General features: G+C 46.3%; 1 protein-coding gene across 1 annotated transcript in view; it reads right to left on the reverse strand.

The window, feature by feature from the left end:
- PGBD5 (piggyBac transposable element derived 5) overlaps positions 1–21,637 on the reverse strand; it is a 257,759-nt gene that overhangs the window by 40,591 nt on the left and 195,531 nt on the right. Inside the window, exon 6 of the mRNA XM_077283257.1 lies at positions 2,520–2,625. Within this exon, the coding sequence (XP_077139372.1) occupies positions 2,520–2,625 (106 nt within the window). The remainder of the gene's footprint in view (positions 1–2,519; positions 2,626–21,637) is intronic.

Consider the following 21,637-nt stretch of genomic DNA (forward strand, 5'->3'; position numbering starts at 1 on the left):
CGCTGGTAACCAGGGTAAACATCGGGTTACTAAGCGCGGCCCTGGTTACAAGCGAAGTCATCGCTGGATCGCTGTCACACACAACGATCCAGCGATGTCAGCGGGTGATCAAGCGATGAAAGAAAGTTCCAAACGATCTGCTACGACGTACGATTCTCAGCAGGGTGTCTGATCGCAGTAGCGTGTCAGACACTGCGATATCGTAACGATATCGCTAGAACGTCACGAATCGTAACGTCGTAGCGATGGAAATTTCAATGTGTGACGGTACCCTAAGACTCTGGCTCAGGTATTTGTGCAGGAGGTGGTCAGACTTCATGGGGTTCCGTCTGACATCGTGTCTGATAGGGGGTCTCAGTTTGTGGCAAAATTTTGGAGAGCATTTTGCTCACGGCTGGGGATCAAGTTATCTCATTCTTCGGCGTTTCATCCTCAGTCAAATGGTCAGACTGAGCGTATGAACCAAAATTTGGAACAGTACTTACGCTGCTTTGTCTCTGAAAATCAGGAGGAGTGGTCTACCTTTCTTCCTTTGGCTGAGTTTGCCATCAATAATCACCGTCAGGAGTCGTCTGGGGAGTCTCCGTTTTTTTGTGTTTACGGGCTACATCCTCAATTTTGTACCTCGAGTCAGAGGGGCTCTTCCGGCGTTCCGGAGGAGGACCAGTTGGGGACACAATTGTCATCTCTCTGGAGGAGAGTTAAGCAGCGCATGTTGAGTGTGGGTGCTAGGTACAAGCGTGTGGCTGACAGTAGGCGTGTGCCAGGTCCGGACCTGAGTGTGGATGACTGGGTGTGGTTATCCACAAAAAACATAAGACTCAGAATACAGTCCCTTAAATTGGGTCCACGGTTTATTGGTCCATTTAGGGTCACCGCCGTCATTAACCCAGTAGCGTACCGATTGGAGCTCCCTACGGTCTATAAGATACAGGTCTCTTCTAAAGAAGGTGGTGGGTTCTGTGGACGCAGCACCTATGCCACCTCCAGTCTTGGTGAATGGTAATTTGGAGTTTGAAGTCTCCAAGGTGGTTGACTCTCGTGTAGTGCGTTGCACTTTACAGTACTTGGTACACTGGCGTGGTTATGGGCCTGAGGAGAGGTCCTGGGTACCAGCCTCGGACATTCATGCGGATCGGCTGGTCAGGTTTTTTCATCGTCGCCATCCAGACAAGCCGGGTCCTATAAGCCGTGAGGGCCCTGGGGTCCTTCGTAGAAGGCGGGGTACTGTCATTTCGGACGCTGTTCAGACCAGGTCGTCCGACAGACAGCGGTAATTCCGCTTTTGACCACTATTTGCTCATTGGCGTCTGCTAGATTTTATCTAGCTGTTCCGGGGTTAATTTACCTAATCCTCAGATTGGAAGCTGGACCATTCCCATGGCCTTTAAATAGTTCTCCTGTTCATTGGGCGTCGCCGATTGTAGCTTCTGTCTTGTGCGTTGTTATCTCGGTCTGGAGTGGAGAGCTGGTTGTTGGAGATTCGTTGCTGGTGGTGTATTTTCCTCTGTCTTATTTACTCCTTCCTATATTTGTATTTATTTTGCCCTGCACATTTATAGTGTATTCCTGAGTGACTGCGGCGTGGTGTATATTTTCCTTTATCCTTGTCTGTGCTAACTGTGGGTATAGGAATATTACCTCTTCACTGGGTGGAGGGCGGAGGTATCAGCCTAGGGTTAATACAGGAGTCAGGGTGAGGTTCGAGGCCTGGACATGCACACCATCAGTGTAAACTCCAGGTAGAGGGTCAGTCAGGTTTTCCCTAGTCTGAGGGAAACTGCAGGGGCCCGGGTTTTTAGCTCTCGCTCACCTAGTCTCCCCGTGACATCTGCTCGACCCGAGCAGCTAGCACCCAAGCATTTTAGTGCTCGCTGATCACTAGTAACTATAAAATAACATTTTACTATTTGTGATCATGTCCTTGTTATTATAGCCTTAGTAACATTTGTATATATGTCTCAGATACAGTTTTAATGATATCCGAGATTGAGGCTCATATATATTGCTTTATCAATTGCTGTCATTTGATCTTGCTTTATTTTAATGACATACTCCAACCCATGAATGTACATTTTCATGTCTTGTAGTTCCCTGATTTTATTTTACATTATATATTTATTTTATTTGACATGCTTTTAAGAAAGATTCAATAAAAATATTTCATTGATGGGACCACAAACCTAATATTATTCTAGCATGCCTTTCCATGGCTTAAAGCCTACAAATTTAAACGGCCAAAAAATAAACAAAAATTGAGCTTGATTTAAGTTGGTATACATGCAGCACATAAACACATGTTCACATTGGCCATAAAGCATGCAAAACCTACAAGAAACAAAATGAGCAAAAAACCCTGCTAGCAAAATGGCAGGTAGCTCTTAATGGAGCGCCAACTAGACATGCACACCACTGCTCTATTCATTCTCTGTAAGACTGCTAGAGATAGCTAAGAACAGAACTGGTGAGTGGTGAGTGGTGAGCACACAATTGTACATAAATGATTAGACGCTACTTACTTGCTATATTTATCATCATATTTACAAATGTAGCTCAGGTGAGCAGCAAAGGCTTCAACGGCCAGTGGGCATGGGATGTCACCACTTTTTCTTTTTATAATGACTCCTAGAGGGAGAGGGAGAGAAAATGAAAATGCATTGGAAAACTGCACATCTATGCAAAATAGAACAACTTGACAGAAATTTTTTATATAATACTTTACTAAAATTATAGGGTCATGACTTCCTGGGTCTCCTGTGCTACCAGTTCTGATTCCCAGCATTTTTAGTAGCACCAGCCTAAATGGGTGGACCTGCAGTAAGGTGCTTGTGACATAGTAAGGCTACTTTCACACATCAGTTTTTTGCTGTAAGGCACAATCCGGCGAATTGTGAAAAAAACGGATCCGTAGCAAATTGTGAAAAACTGATGCAACGGATGCGTTTTTTTTAGCCGGATACGACTAGCTGATCTGGCTAATTGGATTCTGGGAGGGATTCCATTCCATTATTTGACGGATACAGCGCCATAGGGTTCCATTATAGCAAAAGACGGACAGCGACGGATCCATCGATGTCTGTTTTTTCAACTGACACAAAAAAAAGTTTATATGTCCGTTTTCTCCGGCTGCTGGAAAAAAAATTTTCAGCAGATGCGGCTAAAAACGGATGAAACGTGAGGCCATCCGTCGCTAATACAAGTCTATGAGAAAAAAAAACGGATCCGGCGGCAACTTTTGCCGGATCTGTTTTTTTCAAAATTTGCCGGATTGTGCCTGATGGCAAAAAACTGATGTGTGAAAGTAGCCTAAAGACTGCATTTCCTATGAGCCCAATGTTGCTTTTTTTATGCTGAGCACCTTTCACAAGCCTCATTCTCAGTTAGAACAGTATAGTCTGGACATTATACTGTGCATACAGGAACCATAGTACTAATGAGATGCAGGTAGCTTCACAATCACATCTAGGTGCCATATATATGACATTTTCTTTGACTGAAGTCATTTTCTTTGTTTTCTTTTCCATCCAGTCAAGACACCATGAAGACTTTTCACACCCACTGCTCGTCTTTGCGGACTCACATCTTCTCTAGTCTTCTGCAGCACATCCCGACACGGTACAGTTAAAAATAACAGTGCCATAATGTCCTTGAATAAAAATATCTGCCTTAGGCCGGGGTCACACTAGACCGTAATACGGACGAGTGCTATGCGATAAAAAAATCGCATAGCACTCGGACCAATGTTAATATATATGGGGCAGCTCCCATCATCCATTGTTTTCTCGGCCGTATTATGCGTGCGAGAGAAATCACAGCATGCCGCGATTTTCACCAATGAAAGTCTATGGGTGCGAGAAAAACTTGCAAACCATCAGTGTGACTTACAAGAAATACGCATCGGTGTCCTATAGAAAAATGGTAATGCAGTGTATAGTTGTCAGGACTCTGGACATTTTTTACCTTTTGTGTATTACTGCCCTTTTCCAAGATGGCGTCTTTAATCTCATGTGCACTGTGTCTTCCTGCTATAAAACTCCACCCCAGCCTTCAGTCTGTGCTAGAGTATTCTGCCTTGCATCCAGCTCCTGACCTCTGATTACTCCCTGGCTATACACCTGCCCCTGTGAACCTGTGTGGTGACCCTGCTACTCTGCTCTGAGTTCCTGCTGCATACACCAGTTTCCAGTAATCCTCCTTTATCTGCTGCTCGTGTTTACTTCTATCTCATTTGCTGGACATGTAAGCTGTTTCTGCTCTGCAAAAACCTGAGACTATTGACCAGGCCTCCCTGGTTGAGCTGAGATATGATTTGAACTGCCTTATAAGCTTATCTGTGTTTGGACTAAGACAGGGATTTATTCGTGTCAAGTATCCTCAAGAATAACTGTGCTTCATAGACTTATATATTATTATATATATATACGAGATGGTGGCCCGATTCTAACGCTTCGGGTATTCTAGAATATGTATGTAGTTTATTTATGAAGTTTTCAGAATAATGCAATTTATACACAGAATTGGGCCGGCCGGGCGCGACCAATTAGCGAAGCGTGGTTCAAATTCGGTGCCAATTCGCAGCCGGACTGCGCCTGTCGCTGATTGTTCACGCTCAGCCGCGAACTATCAGTGAAGCCAGGGCCGGCTCCAGGTTTTTGAGAGCCCCGGACGATAGAGTCTCAGTGGGCCCCTCTCTTTAACACATACCAAGATTCATGATGCTCAGATACAGCAGAGAAATATAGCACAGCCAAGTAGCATACAGCCCACGTAGTATATAACACAGCCCAAGTAGTATATAACACAGCCCAAGTAGTATATAACACAGCCCACATAGTATATAGCACAGTCCACGTATATTGCCCAGCCACGTAGAATATAGCAGAGCCCCCGTAGTATATAGCACAGCCCATGCAGTGTATAACACAGCCCACGTATTATATATTATAGCACAGCCCACGTAGTATATTGCCCAGCCACGTAGTATATAGCACAGCCCCCGTAGAATATAGCAGACACGTAGTATATTGCCCAGCCACGTAATATATTGCCCAGCCATGTAATATATTGCACAGCCACATAATATATTGCACAGCCACGTAATATATAGCACAGCCATGTAGTATATAGCACAGAGATGTAGTATATAACACAGCCCATGCAGTATATAATACAGGCCACGTAGTATAGAGCACAGCGATGTAGTATATTGCCCAGCCACGTAATATATACCACAGCCACGTAGTATATAGCACAGAGACGTAGTATATAACACAGCCCACGCAGTATATAACACAGCCCATGCAGTATATAACACAGCCTACGTAGTATATTGCCCAGCCACATAATATATTGCCCAGCCACGTAATATATTGCACAGCCACGTAGTATATAGCAGAGCCACGTAGTATATAACACAGCCCATGCAGTATATAACACAGGCCATATATTATAGAGCACAGCGATGTAGTATATTGCCCAGCCACGTAATATATACCACAGCACGTAGTATATAGCACAGAGACGTAGTATATAACACAGCCCATGCAGTATATAACACAGCCCACGCAGTATATAACACAGTCCACGTAGTATATTGCCCAGCCACGTAATATATTGCACAGCCACGTAATATATTGCACAGCCCATGCAGTATATAACACAGGTCACGTAGTATAGAGCACAGCGATGTAGTATATTGCCCAGCCACATAATATATACCACAGCCACGTAGTATATAGCACAGAGACATAGTATATAACAGCCCACGTAGAATATAGCAATGTGGGCACCATATCCCTGTTAAAAAAGAATTAAAATAAAAAATAGTTATATACTCACCATCCGTCGGCCCCCAGATCCAGCCCAGGCATTTACCTATGCTCCTCGCGACGCTCCGGTTTCAAGAATGCATTGCGGTCTCGCGAGATGATAATGTAGCGGTCTCGCGAGACCGCTATGTCATCATCTTGCGAGACCGCAATGCATGGACCGGAGCATCGTGAGGAGCAGCGGGAAAGGAGATGGAAGGTGAGAATATAATGATTTTTTATTTTTTTTATTATTTTTAACATTAGATCTTTTTACTATTGATGCTGCATAGGCAGCATCAATAGTAAAAAGTTGGTCACACAGGGTTAATAGCAGCGTTAACGGACTGCATTACACCGCGGCGTAACGCGGTGTAACGCAGCCATTAACCCTGTGTGAGCGCTGACTGGAGGGGGAACAGAGTAGGAAGGGGCAAATTTGCGGCCGGACTGTGCCTGTCGCTGATTGGTAGCGGCTGCCAGGCTGCGACCAATCAGCGAAGCGGGATTTCCATGACAGACAGACAGACAGACGGAAGTACCCCTTAGACGATTATATATATAGATATATATACTAGATGTTTCCAGCCAGCTAACGCTCGGCACACTCATTGCTATCTAATTAACGCTGCTGGTGATTAAACTAAAGTAAATAATGACAACATTCAATAGCGCTTACGCAGGTGGTAAATTAACTTAAAATGAAGTTAATAACAATAGTGTGGTGATGTGTTGGGGGCGGGATTATGTGCAGTAATGTGAGAGAGCGGGATTGTGTGTGGTAATGGGGTGGGGGGCGGGATTGTGTGTGGTAATGTAATTGTGTGTGGTAATGGGGTGGGGGGGCGGGATTGTGTGTGGTAATGGGGTGGGGGGGCGGGATTGTGTGTGGTAATGGGGTGGGGGGGCGGGATTGTGTGTGGTAATGGGGTGGGGGGCGGGATTGTGTGTGGTAATGGGGTGGGAGGGCGGGATTGTGTGGTGATGGGGTGGGAGGGCGGGATTGTGTGGTGATGGGGTGGGAGGGCGGGATTGTGTGGTGATGGGGTGGGAGGGCGGGATTGTGTGGTGATGGGGTGGGAGGGCGGGATTGTGTGGTGATGGGGTGGGAGGGCGGGATTGTGTGGTGATGGGGTGGGAGGGCGGGATTGTGTGGTGATGGGGTGGGAGGGCGGGATTGTGTGGTGATGGGGTGGGAGGGCGGGATTGTGTGGTGATGGGGTGGGAGGGCGGGATTGTGTGGTGATGGGGTGGGAGGGCGGGATTGTGTGGTGATGGGGTGGGAGGGCGGGATTGTGTGGTGATGGGGTGGGAGGGCGGGATTGTGTGGTGATGGGGTGGGAGGGCGGGATTTGTGTGGTGATGGGGTGGGAGGGCGGGATTTGTGTGGTGATGGGGTGGGAGGGCGGGATTTGTGTGGTGATGGGGTGGGAGGGCGGGATTTGTGTGGTGATGGGGTGGGAGGGCGGGATTTGTGTGGTGATGGGGTGGGAGGGCGGGATTTGTGTGGTGATGGGGTGGGAGGGCGGGATTTGTGTGGTGATGGGGTGGGAGGGCGGGATTTGTGTGGTGATGGGGTGGGAGGGCGGGATTTGTGTGGTGATGGGGTGGGAGGGCGGGATTTGTGTGGTGATGGGGTGGGAGGGCGGGATTTGTGTGGTGATGGGGTGGGAGGGCGGGATTTGTGTGGTGATGGGGTGGGGGGGGATTATGTGTGGTGATGTGGTGGAGGGGCGGGATTATGTGTTTTGATGTGGTGGAGGGGCGGGATTATGTGTGGTGATGTGGTGGAGGGGCGGGATTATGTGTGGTGATGTGGTGCAGGGGCGGGATTATGTGTGGTGATGTGGTGGAGGGGCGGGATTATGTGTGGTGATGTGGTGGAGGGGCGGGATTATGTGTGGTAATGTGGTGGGGGGGATTATGTGTGGTGATGTGGTGGAGGGGCGGGATTATGTGTGGTGATGGGGTGGGGGGGATTATGTGTGGTGATGTGGTGGAGGGGCGGGATTATGTGTGGTAATGGGGTGGGGGGGCGGGATTGTGTAGTAATGGGGTGGGGGGCAGGATTATGTGCGGTAATGTGGTGAGAGGGCGGGATTATATGTGGTGATGGGGTGGGGGGTGGGATTATGTGTAGTGATGTGTTGGGGGGGCGGGATTATGTGTGGTGATGGGCCTGGATTATGTGTGGTGATGTGGTGGGGGCACGATTATGTGTGGAAATGTGGTGGGGGGGCTGGATTATGTGTGGTAATGTGGTGGGCGGGCGAGATTATGTGTGGTGATGTGGTGGACGGGCGTGTTGTGAATTCTGCTCTTGGGCTCCCTCCGGTGGTTGTAAGTGGTAGCGCTGCTGTCTCTGAATCACAGCATTTATCAGGTGTTTTCACCTTTTGTAATTTGGACAGGGCTATTTAGTCTTGCTTCACCCTTTAGTCAGTGCCAGTTGTCCATTGTTCCTGGAGGATTCACATCCCTGCTGGTTCTTTCTGCTTTGCAGTTCTTTTCAACAAAGATAAGTTCTGGCCTTTATTTGCTGTCCACATATTGTGGTCTTATTGTTCAGTTCCTTTCTATGTTTTGTCTTGTCCAGCTTGGTCTGTATTGGATTTTTTTTTAGCCAAGCTGGTTTCTCTGGAGATGCAGATATACCCTCCATATCTTTAGTTAGCTGTGGAGTTTTTGTATTTTCTGTGGTGGATATTTTCTAGTTTTTAATACTGACCGCATAGTACTCTGTCCTGTCCTTTCTATTTAGCTAGAAGTGGCCTCCTTTGCTAAATTCTCATTTCAGTCTGTGTATGCTTTTTCCCTCTCCTCTCACAGTCAATATTTGTGGGGGGCTGCCTGTTCTTTGGGGATTTTCTCTGAGGCAAGATAGTTTTCCCTTTTCTATCTCTAGGGGTAATTAGTCCTCCGGCTGTGTCGAGATGTCTAGGGAGCGCTAGGTACATTCCACGGCTACTTCTAGTTGCGGTGTTAGGTTCAGGGTCTGCGGTCAGTACAGGTACCATCTTCTCCAGAGTACGTCCCATGCTGCTCTTAGGCCACCAGATCATAACAGTACAACTGGCCAACAATGAGTTAACCGCATCTCAGAAGAAGGGAAGGAAAGTGCTGAGCCATTTTTTTTCCTGTAGTCTGTTGTGTTTTTTTTTTCTCTTCCCTATTTGCCTCTGGGTGGCTCAGGAGTTCGGCGCTGGTATGGATGTTTAGGGACTGGTTTCTCGTGTGGATCAACTTGCTGCTAGAGTAACAGGGTATTTCCGATTTTATCATTCAGACTCCAGTTTTAGAGCCTAGAATTCGAACTCCTGATTTGTTTTTTGGGGATAAGTCCAAATTTCTGAGCTTTAAAAATAACTGTAAACTGTTTTTTGCTCTGAAACCCCGTTCCTCTGGTGATCCCATCCAGCAGGTTAAAATTATTATATCTCTGCTGCGTGGTGACCCCCATGATTGGGCATTTGCCCTGGAACCTGGGAATCCGGCGTTGCTTAATGTAGACACCTTTTTTCAGGCGCTTGGGTTATTGTATGACGAACCTAATTCTGTGGATCATGCTGAGAAGACCTTGTTGGCCCTGTCTCATGGTCAAGAAGCGGCAGAATCATATTGCCAGAAGTTTAGAAAATGGTCTGTTCTGACTAAATGGAATGAGGATGCCTTGGCGGCAATCTTCAGAAAGGGTCTTTCTGAATCCGTTAAAGATGTTATGGTGGGGTTCCCCACACCTGCTGGTCTGAATGATTCTATGTCTCTGGCCATTCAGATTTATCGGCGCTTGTGCGAGCGCAGAGTTGTGCACACTATGGCATTGTCTTCCGAGCGGAGTCCTGAGCCTATGCAGTGTGATAGGATTGTGTCTAGAGCTGAATGACAAGGATTCAGACGTCAGAATAGGTTGTGTTTTTACTGCGGCGATTCTGCTCATGTTATTTCTGATTGCCCTAAGCGTACCAAGAGAATCGCTAGTTCTGTTACCATCAGTACTGTACAACCTAAATTTCTGTTATCTGTGACCCTGATCTGCTCATTATTGTCATTTTCTGTCATGGCATTTGTGGATTCAGGCGCCGCTCTAAATTTAATAGACTTAGAATTTGCCAGACGTTGTGGTTTCTCCTTGCAGCCTTTGCAGAGTCCTATTCCTTTGAGGGGCATTGATGCTACACCGTTGGCTAAAAATAAACCTCAGTTTTGGACACAGCTGACCATGTGCATGGCGCCAGCCCATCAGGAAGATTGTCGTTTTTTGGTGTTGCATAATTTGCATGATGCTATTGTGCTGGGTTTCCCATGGTTACAGGTGCATAATCCGGTATTAGATTGGAAATCTATGTCTGTGACTAGTTGGGGTTGTCAGGGGGTTCATGGTGACGTTCCTGTGATGTCAATTGCCTCCTCCCCCTCTTCTGAAATTCCTGAGTTTTTGTCAGATTTCCAGGATGTATTCGATGAGCCCAAGTCCAGTTCCCTTCCACCGCATAGGGACTGTGATTGTGCTATTGACTTGATTCCAGGCTGTAAGTTCCCTAAAGACCGACTTTTCAACCTGTCTGTGCCAGAACATACCGCCATGTGGAGCTATGTGAAGGAGTCCTTGGAGAAGGGGCATATTCGGCCATCTTCTTCACCATTGGGAGCAGGTTTTTTCTTTGTTGCCAAAAAAGATGGCTCCTTGAGACCCTGTATTGATTATCACCTCTTGAATAAGATCACGGTCAAATTCCAATACCCTTTGCCTTTGCTTTCTGATCTGTTTGCTAGGATTAAGGGGGCTAGTTGGTTTACTAAGATTGACCTTCGAGGGGCATATAATCTGGTTCGTATTAAGCAGGGGGACGAATGGAAAACTGCGTTTAATACGCCCGAAGGCCATTTTGAATACCTTGTGATGCCATTCGGACTCTCTAATGCTCCATCTGTGTTTCAGTCCTTCATGCATGATATATTTCGGAATTATCTTGATAAATTCATGATTGTATATTTGGATGATATTTTCATTTTTTCAGATGATTGGGAGTCTCATGTGAAACAAGTCAGGATGGTATTTCAGATCCTTCGTGATAATGCCTTGTTTGTGAAGGGGTCTAAGTGCCTCTTTGGAGTACAGAAGATTTATTTTTTGGGCTTCATTTTTTCTCCCTCATCTATAGAAATGGATCCGGTTAAGGTTCAGGCCATTCATGATTGGATCCAGCCCACATCCGTGAAGAGCCTTCAGAAATTTTTGGGCTTTGCTAATTTTTATCGCCGTTTCATTGCTAACTTCTCCAGTGTGGTTAAACCCCTGACCGATTTGACAAAGAAAGGCACTGATGTTACTAATTGGTCCTCTGCGGCTGTTTCTGCCTTTCAGGAGCTTAAACGCCGATTTACTTCTGCCCCTGTGTTGCGTCAGCCGGATGTTTCTCTTCCTTTTCAGGTTGAGGTTGACGCTTCTGAGATTGGGGCAGGGGCCGTTTTGTCTCAGAGGAATTCTGATGGTTCCTTGATGAAACCGTGTGCCTTCTTTTCTCGAAAGTTTTCGCCTGCGGAATGCAATTATGATGTCGGCAATCGTGAGTTGTTGGCTATGAAGTGGGCATTTGAGGAGTGGCGACATTGGCTTGAGGGGGCCAAGCACCGTATTGTGGTCTTGACCGATCATAAGAATCTGATTTATCTCGAGTCTGCCAAACGGCTGAATCTTAGACAGGCCCGATGGTCCCTGTTTTTCTCCCGTTTTGATTTTGTGGTCTCGTATCTTCCGGGTTCTAAGAATGTTAAGGCTGATGCCCTCTCTAGGAGCTTTTTGCCTGATTCTCCTGGGGTCCTTGAGCCGGTCGGTATTCTGAAGGAAGGGGTGATTCTTTCTGCCATCTCCCCTGATTTACGACGGGTTCTTCAGAAATTTCAGGCTGATAAACCTGACCGCTGTCCAGTGGGGAAATTGTTTGTTCCTGACAGATGGACTAGTAAAGTGATTTCGGAGGTTCATTGTTCTGTGTTGGCCGGTCATCCTGGGATTTTTGGTACCAGAGATTTGGTTGGTAGGTCCTTTTGGTGGCCTTCTTTGTCACGGGATGTGCGTTCTTTTGTGCAGTCCTGTGGGACTTGTGCGTGGGCCAAACCTTGCTGTTCCCGCGCTAGTGGGTTGCTTTTGCCTTTGCCGGTCCCTGAGAGGCCTTGGACGCATATTTCTATGGATTTTATTTCGGATCTTCCGGTTTCCCAGAGGATGTCAGTTATCTGGGTGGTTTGTGACCGGTTTTCTAAGATGGTTCATTTGGTACCTTTGCCTAAGTTGCCTTCCTCTTCTGATTTGGTTCCGTTGTTTTTTTAGCATGTGGTTCGTTTGCATGGCATTCCGGAGAACATTGTGTCCAATAGAGGTTCCCAGTTTGTTTCTAGGTTTTGGTGGGCCTTTTGTGCTAGGCTGGGCATTGATTTGTCTTTTTCTTCCGCATTTCATCCTCAGACAAATGGCCAAACCGAGCGAACTAATCAGACTTTGGAAACTTATTTGAGATGCTTTGTGTCTGCTGATCAGGATGATTGGGTGGCTTTCTTGCCATTGGCCGAGTCTGCCCTTAATAATCGGGCTAGTTCTGCTACCTTGGTTTCACCCTTCTTTTGTAACTCTGGTTTTCAGCCTCGTTTTTCTTCAGGGCAGGTTGAGCCTTCTGATTGTCCTGGGGTGGACTCTGTGGTGGACAGGTTGCAGCAAATTTGGGCTCATGTTGTTGACAATTTGGTGTTGTCTCAGGAGGGGGGCTCAGCATTTTGCTAACCGTCGTCGGTGTGTTGGTTCCTGGCTTCGGGTTGGGGATTTGGTCTGGTTGTCTTCCCGTCATGTCCCTATGAAGGTTTCTTCCCCTAAGTTTAAGCCTCGGTTTATTGGCCCTTATAGGATTTCTGAGATTATCAATCCAGTGTCTTTTCGTTTGGCCCTTCCAGCCTCTTTTTCCATACATAATGTTTTTCATAGATCTTTGTTGCGGAAATATGTGATGCCCGTTGTTCCCTCTGTTGATCCTCCTGCCCCGGTGTTGATTGATGGGGAGTTGGAGTATGTGGTTGAGAAGATTTTGGATTCTCGTTTTTCGAGGCGGAGGCTTCAGTATCTTGTCAAATGGAAGGGTTATGGCCTGGAGGATAATTCTTGGGTTGTTGCCTCCGATGTTCATGCTGATGATTTGGTTCGTGCCTTTCATTTGGCTCGTCCGGATCGGCCTGGGGGCTCTGGTGAGGGTTCGGTGACCCCTCCTCAAGGGGGGTACTGTTGTGAATTCTGCTCTTGGGCTCCCTTCGGTGGTTGTAAGTGGTAGCGCTGCTGTCTCTGAATCACAGCATTTATCAGGTGTTTTCACCTTTTGTAATTTGGACAGGGCTATTTAGTCTTGCTTCACCCTTTAGTCAGTGCCAGTTGTCCATTGTTCCTGGAGGATTCACATCCCTGCTGGTTCCTTCTGCTTTGCAGTTCTTTTCAACAAAGATAAGTTCTGGCCTTTATTTGCTGTCCACATATTGTGGTCTTATTGTTCAGTTCCTTTCTATGTTTTGTCTTGTCCAGCTTGGTCTGTATTGGATTTTTTTTTAGCCAAGCTGGTTTCTCTGGAGATGCAGATATACCCTCCATATCTTTAGTTTGCTGTGGAGTTTTTGTATTTTCTGTGGTGGATATTTTCTAGTTTTTAATACTGACCGCATAGTACTCTGTCCTGTCCTTTCTATTTAGCTAGAAGTGGCCTCCTTTGCTAAATTCTCATTTCAGTCTGTGTATGTTTTTTCCCTCTCCTCTCACAGTCAATATTTGTGGGGGGCTGCCTGTTCTTTGGGGATTTTCTCTGAGGCAAGATAGTTTTCCCTTTTCTATCTCTAGGGGTAATTAGTCCTCCGGCTGTGTCGAGATGTCTAGGGAGCGCTAGGTACATTCCACGGCTACTTCTAGTTGCGGTGTTAGGTTCAGGGTCTGCGGTCAGTACAGGTACCACCTTCTCCAGAGTACGTCCCATGCTGCTCTTAGGCCACCAGATCATAACAGGGCGGGATTATGTGTGGTGATGTGGACAGGCGGGATTATGTGTGGTGATGTGGTGGGGGGCGGGATTATGTGTGGTAATGTGGTTGGGGGGAGGAATTATGTGTGGTGATGTGGTGGATGGGCGGGATTATGTGTGGTGATGTTGTGGGGGGTGGGATTGTGTGTGGTAATGTGGTGGGGGGCAGGATTATGTGTGGTGATGGTGTGGGGGGGCGGGATTATGTGTGGTGATGGGGTGGGGGGCGGGATTATGTGTGTTGATGTGTTGGGGGTCGGAATTATGTGTTGTGATGTGGTGGGGGGGGCGGAATTATGTGTTTTGATGTGGTGGGGGGCAGGATTATGTGTGTTGATGTGGGGGGTGGGATTATGTGTGGTGATGTGGTGGGGGGGTCGGGATTATGTGTGGTAATGTGGTGGGGGCGAGATTATCTGTAGTAATGTGGTGGGTGGGCAGGATTATGTGTGGTAATGTGGTGGGGGGGCGAGATTATGTATGGTAATGTGGGGGGGCGGGATTATGTGTGGTAATGGAGTAGGGGGCGGGATTATGTGTGGTGATGTGTTGGGGGGCGGGATTGTGTGGTGATGTGTTGGGGGCGGGATTATGTGTGGTGATGTGTTGAAGGGGCGGGATTATGTGTGGTGATGTGGTGGGGGTGGGATTATCTGTAGTATTGTGGTGGGGGGTGGGATTATGTGTGGTAATGTGGTGGGGGCGGGATTATGTGTGGTAATATGGTGGGGGCGGGATTATGTGTAGTAATGTGCATTATTTAGAACTACATTAAATACATATATTAAATCTACTATATAATTGTCTAAGGGTCACTTCCGTGTGTCTGTCCTTCTGTCTTTCTGTCTGTCACGGTTATTCATTCGCTGATTGGTCTCGCCAGCTGCCTGTCATGGCTGCCGCGACCAATCAGCGACGTGCACAGTCCGGAAGAAAATGGCCGCTCCTTACTCCCCGCACTCACTGCCCGGCACCCGCATACACCCCTCCGCTCACCGCTCACACAGGGTTAATGCCGGCCGTAACGGACCGCGTTATGCCACAGGTAACGCACTCCGTTACCGCTGCTATTAACCCTGTGTGACCAAGTTTTTTACTATTGACGCAGCCTATGCAGCACCAATAGTAAAAACATCTAATGTTAAAAATAATATAAAAATAAAAAATGATTATATACTCACCTACGCCGCCTTTCCCGCTCCTCGCGATGCAACCGGCACGTTCCGTTGGCACGGATGGTCTGGCAGAAGGACCTGCCATGACGTCACGATCATGTGACCACAACGTCATCGCAAGTCCTGCGCGGAAAGGACCTGCCGTGACATCACGGTCATGTGACCACGGCGTCATCACAGGCCCTGCGCGCCTGCACGAGAAGGACCTGCCATGACGTCACGGTCATGTGACCGCGACGTCATCACAGGCCCTGCGCGCCTGCGCGAGCAGGCTGGGACCGGAAGCTGCCGCCTGTACCTCGCAAAGGCGACAGAACTACAAGTATGGTGAGTATGTTAGAACTACAAGGGGCCCTCGGATCGGAAGGTGAGTATGTTTATTTTTTATTTTTTTAACCTGTGACATACGTGGCTAGGCAATATACTATGTGGCTGGGCAATATACTACGTGGCTCTGTGCTGTATACTACATCGCTGTGCAATATACTGCGTCACTGGGCAATATACTACGTTGTTGTGAATTCTGTTTTTGGGCTCCCTCTGATGGCTACTGGTGGTACTGGTTGACTTTGGTCTTGTGTTTCCAGTGCACCTGTTTTCATCAGGAAATTGGGAGTTTCCTATTTAGTCTGGCTTCTCAGTCACTCTAGTGCCGGCAATCAATGTTACCAGAGCATCTCTGTTGCTTGCTACCTGCTCCAAGTCTGCAATTCAGCTAAGTTGAATCTTTGGCTTTTTTTTGTGTTTGTTTTGTCCAGCATGCATTTATATTTCTTGTGCTGCTGGAAGCTCTAGTGAGCTGAAATTACTACTCCGGTGTCATGAGTTGATAACGGAGTTAAGGTAGTTTCAGGATGGCTGCTTAGGGTTTTGAGGTAACCGCGAAGTCCTCTTTTGTATTTTCATCTGTCTAGTCAGAGGGCCTCACTTTGCTGAAACTATATTCATACTGCGTTTGTGTTTTCCTCTTACCTAACCGTTATTACATGTGGGGGGCTACTATAACTTTTGGGGTTTCCCTGGAGGCAAGCCAGGTCTGTGTATTCCTCTTCTAGGGGTAGTTAGCTCTCCGGCTGGCGCGAGGTGTCTAGAGATCAACGTAGGCACACCCCCTGGCTACTTCTATTTGCGTGTTAGGTTCAGCATCGCGGTTACCTGAGTTACCATCTTCCTAGAGCTAGTCCGTTTTTGCCCATGTCCCTGCCATTGGGAAACATGACAGTATTGCCGGCCTACTGTTGTGAATTCTGTTTTTGGACTCTCGTATTTCCAGACGGAGACTTCAATATCTGGTTAAATGGAAGGGATACGGTCAGGAGGATAATTCTTGGGTGACTGCCTCTGATGTTCATGCCTCTGATTTGGTTCGCGCCTTTCATAGGGCGCATCCAGATCGCCCTGGTGGTTCTCATGAGGGTTCGGTGCCCCCTCCTTAAGGGGGGGGTACTGTTGTGAATTCTGTTTTTGGGCTCCCTCTGGTGGCTACTGGTGGTACTGGTTGACTTTGGTCTTGTGTTTCCAGTGCACCTGTTTTCATCAGGAAATTGGGAGTTTCCTATTTAGTCTGGCTTCTCAGTCACTCTAGTGCCGGCAATCAATGTTACCAGAGCATCTCTGTTGCTTGCTACCTGCTCCAAGTCTGCAATTCAGCTAAGTTGAATCTTTGGCTTTTTTTTGTTTGTTTTGTCCAGCATGCATTTATATTTCTTGTGCTGCTGGAAGCTCTAGTGAGCTGAAATTACTACTCCGGTGTCATGAGTTGATAACGGAGTTAAGGTAGTTTCAGGATGGCTGCTTAGGGTTTTGAGGTAACCGCGAAGTCCTCTTTTGTATTTTCATCTATCTAGTCAGAGGGCCTCACTTTGCTGAAACTATATTCATACTGCGTTTGTGTTTTCCTCTTACCTAACCGTTATTACATGTGGGGGGCTACTATAACTTTTGGGGTTTCCCTGGAGGCAAGCCAGGTCTGTGTATTCCTCTTCTAGGGGTAGTTAGCTCTCCGGCTGAGGTGTCTAGAGATCAACGTAGGCACACCCCCTGGCTACTTCTATTTGCGTGTTAGGTTCAGCATCGCGGTTACCTGAGTTACCATCTTCCTAGAGCTAGTCCGTTTTTGCCCATGTCCCTGCCATTGGGAATCATGACACTACGTGGCTAGGCAATATACTACGTCACTGGGCAATATACTACATGGCTGGGCAATATACTACGTCGCTGGGCAATATACTACGTCACTGGGCAATATACTACGTGGCTGGGCAATATACTGCGTGGCTCTGTGCTGTATGCTACGTCACTGGGCAATATACTACGTGGCTGGGCAATATACTACATGGCTTATAATATACTACTTTATTTACACAGTAAGTTATAATTGCATAATTTTATATTTAACACTTAAAAGAAATAATGCTAAATTACCGTATATACTCGAGTATAAGCCGACCCGAGTATAAGCCGACCCCCCTAATTTTGCCACAAAAAACTGGGAAAACTTATTGACTCGAGTATAAGCCTAGGGTGGAAAATACAGCAGCTACCGGTGAATTTCAAAAATAAAAATAGATGCTCCATACTGTTCATTATTGCCCCAAAGGAGGTTCCATATAAAGCTGTGCCATATATAATGCTCCATACCGTTGATTATTGCCCCATAGATGCTCCTTATAAAGCTGTGCCATATACAATGCTCTGCACCATTCATTATGGCCCCATAGATGCCCCATATACAATGCTCTGCACCGTTCATTATGGTCCCATAGATGCTCCATATAAAGCTGTGCCATATATGCTCTGCACTGTTCATTATAGCCCCATAGATGCTCCTTATAAAGCTGTGCCATATATGCTCTGCACTGTTCATTATGGCCCCATAGATGCTCCTTATAAAGCTGTGCCATATATGCTCTGCACTGTTCATTATTGCCCCATAGATGCTCCTTATAAAGCTATGCCATATATGCTCTGCACTGTTCATTATGGCCCCATAGATGCTCCTTATAAAGCTGTGCCATATATGCTCTGCACTGTTCATTATTGCCCCATAGATGCTCCTTATAAAGCTGTGCCATATATGCTCTGCACTGTTCATTATGGCCCCATAGATGCTCCTTATAAAGCTGTGCCATATATGCTCTGCACCGTTCATTATTGCCCCATAGATGCTCCTTATAAAGCTGTGCCATATATGCTCTGCACTGTTCATTATAGCCCCATAGATGCTCCTTATAAAGCAGTGCCATATATGCTCTGCACTGTTCATTATTGCCCCATAGATGCTCCTTATAAAGCTGTGCCTTATATGCTCTGCACTGTTCATTATTGCCCCATAGATGCTCCTTATAAAGCAGTGCCATATATGCTCTGCACTGTTCATTGTTGCCCCATAGATGTGCCATATAAATCTGTGCCATATATAACGCTGTGCTGCAATAAAAAAAAAAAAAACACATACTCACCTCTCTTGCTTGCAGCTCCTCAGCGTCCCGTCTCGGCGTCTCTCTGCACTGACTGTTCAGGCAGAGGGCGGCGCGCACACTATATGCGTCATCGCGCCCTCTGACCTGAACAGTCAGAGCCAGAGGACAGGAAGACAGAGCGGCGCCCGGCGGTTGGAACGTGGACAGGTGAATATAAAATACTCACCTAGTCCCGGCGCTCCTGGCGCTCCCCCTGCCTGTCACTCTGTCTTCGGGTGCCGCAGCTCTTCCTCTGTCAGCGGTCACTGGCACCGCTGATTAGAGAAATGAATATGCGGCTCCACCCCTATGGGAGTGGAGTCCATATTCATAACTTTAATGAGCGGTCCCACATGACCGCTGAACAGGGGAAGAGCTGCGGCACCCGAAGACAGTGTGACAGGCACGGGGAGCGCCAGGAGCGCCGGGACTAGGTGAGTATGCGACAGTCCTCTCTCCCCCTCACCCGCTGACCCCACCGCCGACCGTGACTCGAGTATAAGCCGAGAGGGGCACTTTCAGCCCAAAAATTTGGGTTGAAAATCTTGGCTTATACTCGAGTATATACGGTAGTTTTGTGTGCTATTAACATAAGGCAGATTTTTTTTTTCCTTTGCATGGTAATAATATATATATATATATATATATATATTTACTGCATGGCTTGATATGTCACAACAGGTGACATCTGAAATGTGGGCTAATAATAAGGATACCATACACCCGTTTCAGTTTAAAGCTGGTAATCTCAGTAAGTAGAACTTTTGAAGCCCCTCAGCCTTTACAAGTCAAAGGTCAAGTTCCTTATGGATGAATAATTCTATCTACAGAATGTTTTACAAAGTGCGAGATTATGTGTATTTGGGGAATATTCAAAGAAATATTAAAATATTAAATCTAATAGTTAACAATGTGCATTGATAATTAGGATACAATAATTTAGGTTAACATACATTGTATTGTATGTATTCTTACCTTTGTATGTGAAATATGTATTGTGAACTTATATGTGTGTCACAGTCTGAGTGACAGATGGCAGATGAGCGTATGAGCAGCTGCTAGGAATTAATTTAAGTAAGAATAACGTGGAATGTGTATATGTGGGATGCCTCATAATTCATGGTATGATGGAAAAAGCAAAAAAACTTGTGTTTATGGGAAATAATGTGATTCAGTTAAATTATTAGAACATTAAGATTAGAGATGAGCGGTGTTCGAGCCGAACTGTTTGCCAATTTCAAATTCGAGCTGTTTTGGGCGGTGTTCGAGTCGTTCGACGAACTCGAACAATTTGCTTAAAATTATGCTGTTCGAGTTTCTGTTCGTTCACCAAAAGCCTAACTTGATTTGCACATTAAAACTGTTTATCATTGTTAATAGACTGTTTCATTCAGTGTATAGTGGGGGGGAGGATAGATCTGTGCTGAAATAACGCCGATGTCCATTTTTTTTTCTTTCCCGCATTTACAGAGGAGCGATGCAGTCTCTCAGCCTATCAGCAGTGCACACACACACACACAGCAATGTGCATGTGATGCAAACAAGCAAGGGCATGTGTCATTGGCTGTGTATGTCACATGTCCTTGCCCTATAAGAACCAGCCATTTGCCCCGTCACCACCATTTAGTGTTAGACGGCACCGCTGCTGCTGTGGGCGCTATACAGTCTAAGAGTGTTTTTTTGGAGCGAATTTTCTGAGAGCTAGGTTTAGTGAGTCTGGAGGAGTCGGGACTAGTTGTAATATCAGTCCTTTTCACGGTAGTTTAGAGCAGTTCATAGCACTTTTTGCCAGGCAGGTCTGAGCCAGTGCTGTACAAGTGTTAGTCACAGCATTTGGTGTAATCTAGCTCAGCCAATCCTTTTGGGCTAGTAGCATGGTCTGATAGCCAACTGAGTAGCCCACCTGTGAAGCTAGCTACACCGCCTGTGTATCTCAATTTTTACTGCATCTAAGGCCGGCCTCACACTCAGCGTATAAAAATACAGTCCGTTTTTTATGGCCGTAATACGCAGAAAAGTCCCCAAAATAGTGGTCCGAATGTCATCCGTAGGCAGGGTGTGTCAGTGTATTTTGCGCATGGCATCCTCCGTATGTAATCCGTATGGCATCCGTACTGCGAGATTTTCTCGCAGGCTTGCAAAACCGACATCTAATGGATTTATGTGCTCAAATGTTCGGTAAAACATATATACAGTATATATATATATATATATATATATATATATATATATATATATATATATATATATATATATATATCATTGAGACACATATATATATATTCTGTATTTATATTTAATTCAGCGCGATATATGTGAAAAGCCGGTAATTCAATTGCCGGCTTTTCATTTCTCCTTCCCAAACCCGACAGGATGAGACATGGTTTACATACAGTAAACCATCTCATATCCCCTTTTTTTTTTGCATATTCCACACTACTAATGTTAGTAGTGTGTATGTGCAAAATTTGGGCGCTGTAGCTGCTAAAATAATGGGTTAAATGGCGGAAAAAATTGGTGTGGGCTCCCGTGCAATTTTCTCCGCCAGAGTGGTAAAGCCAGTGACTGAGGGCAGATATTAATAGCCAGGAGAGGGTCCATGGTTATTGGCCCCCCCTGGCTACAAACATCTGCCCCCAGCCACCCCAGAAAAGGCACATCAGGAAGATGCGCCTATTCTGGCACTTGGCCACTCTCTTCCCACTCCCGTGTAGCGGTGGGATATGGGGTAATGAAGGGTTAATGCCACCTTGCTATTGTAAGGTGACATTAAGCCAGATTAATAATGGAGAGGCGTCAATTATGACACCTATCCATTATTAATCCAATTGTATGAAAGGGTTAAAAAACACACACACACATTCTTAAAAATTATTTTAATGAAATAAACACACAGGTTGTTTTAGTATTTTATTGCTCTCTCAAGCCACCTGAAGAACCTCGCTTGGCAAAATAATAAACAAACAATATACATACCTTCTGATGACCTGTCAGGTCCCACAAAGTAAATCCATCTGAAGGGGTTAAATCAATTTACAGGCAGGAGCTGTGCTAAAGCACTCGCTCGTACCTGTAAACCCCGGGTGCTGAAAGGAAAGCTGGGTGATCTGTACTTACATTGAGTCGCGGTGAGGCGCCCTCTGCTG

This window comes from Ranitomeya variabilis, chromosome 2, assembly GCF_051348905.1.
Source record: "Ranitomeya variabilis isolate aRanVar5 chromosome 2, aRanVar5.hap1, whole genome shotgun sequence".
Lineage (NCBI taxonomy): Eukaryota > Metazoa > Chordata > Amphibia > Anura > Dendrobatidae > Ranitomeya > Ranitomeya variabilis.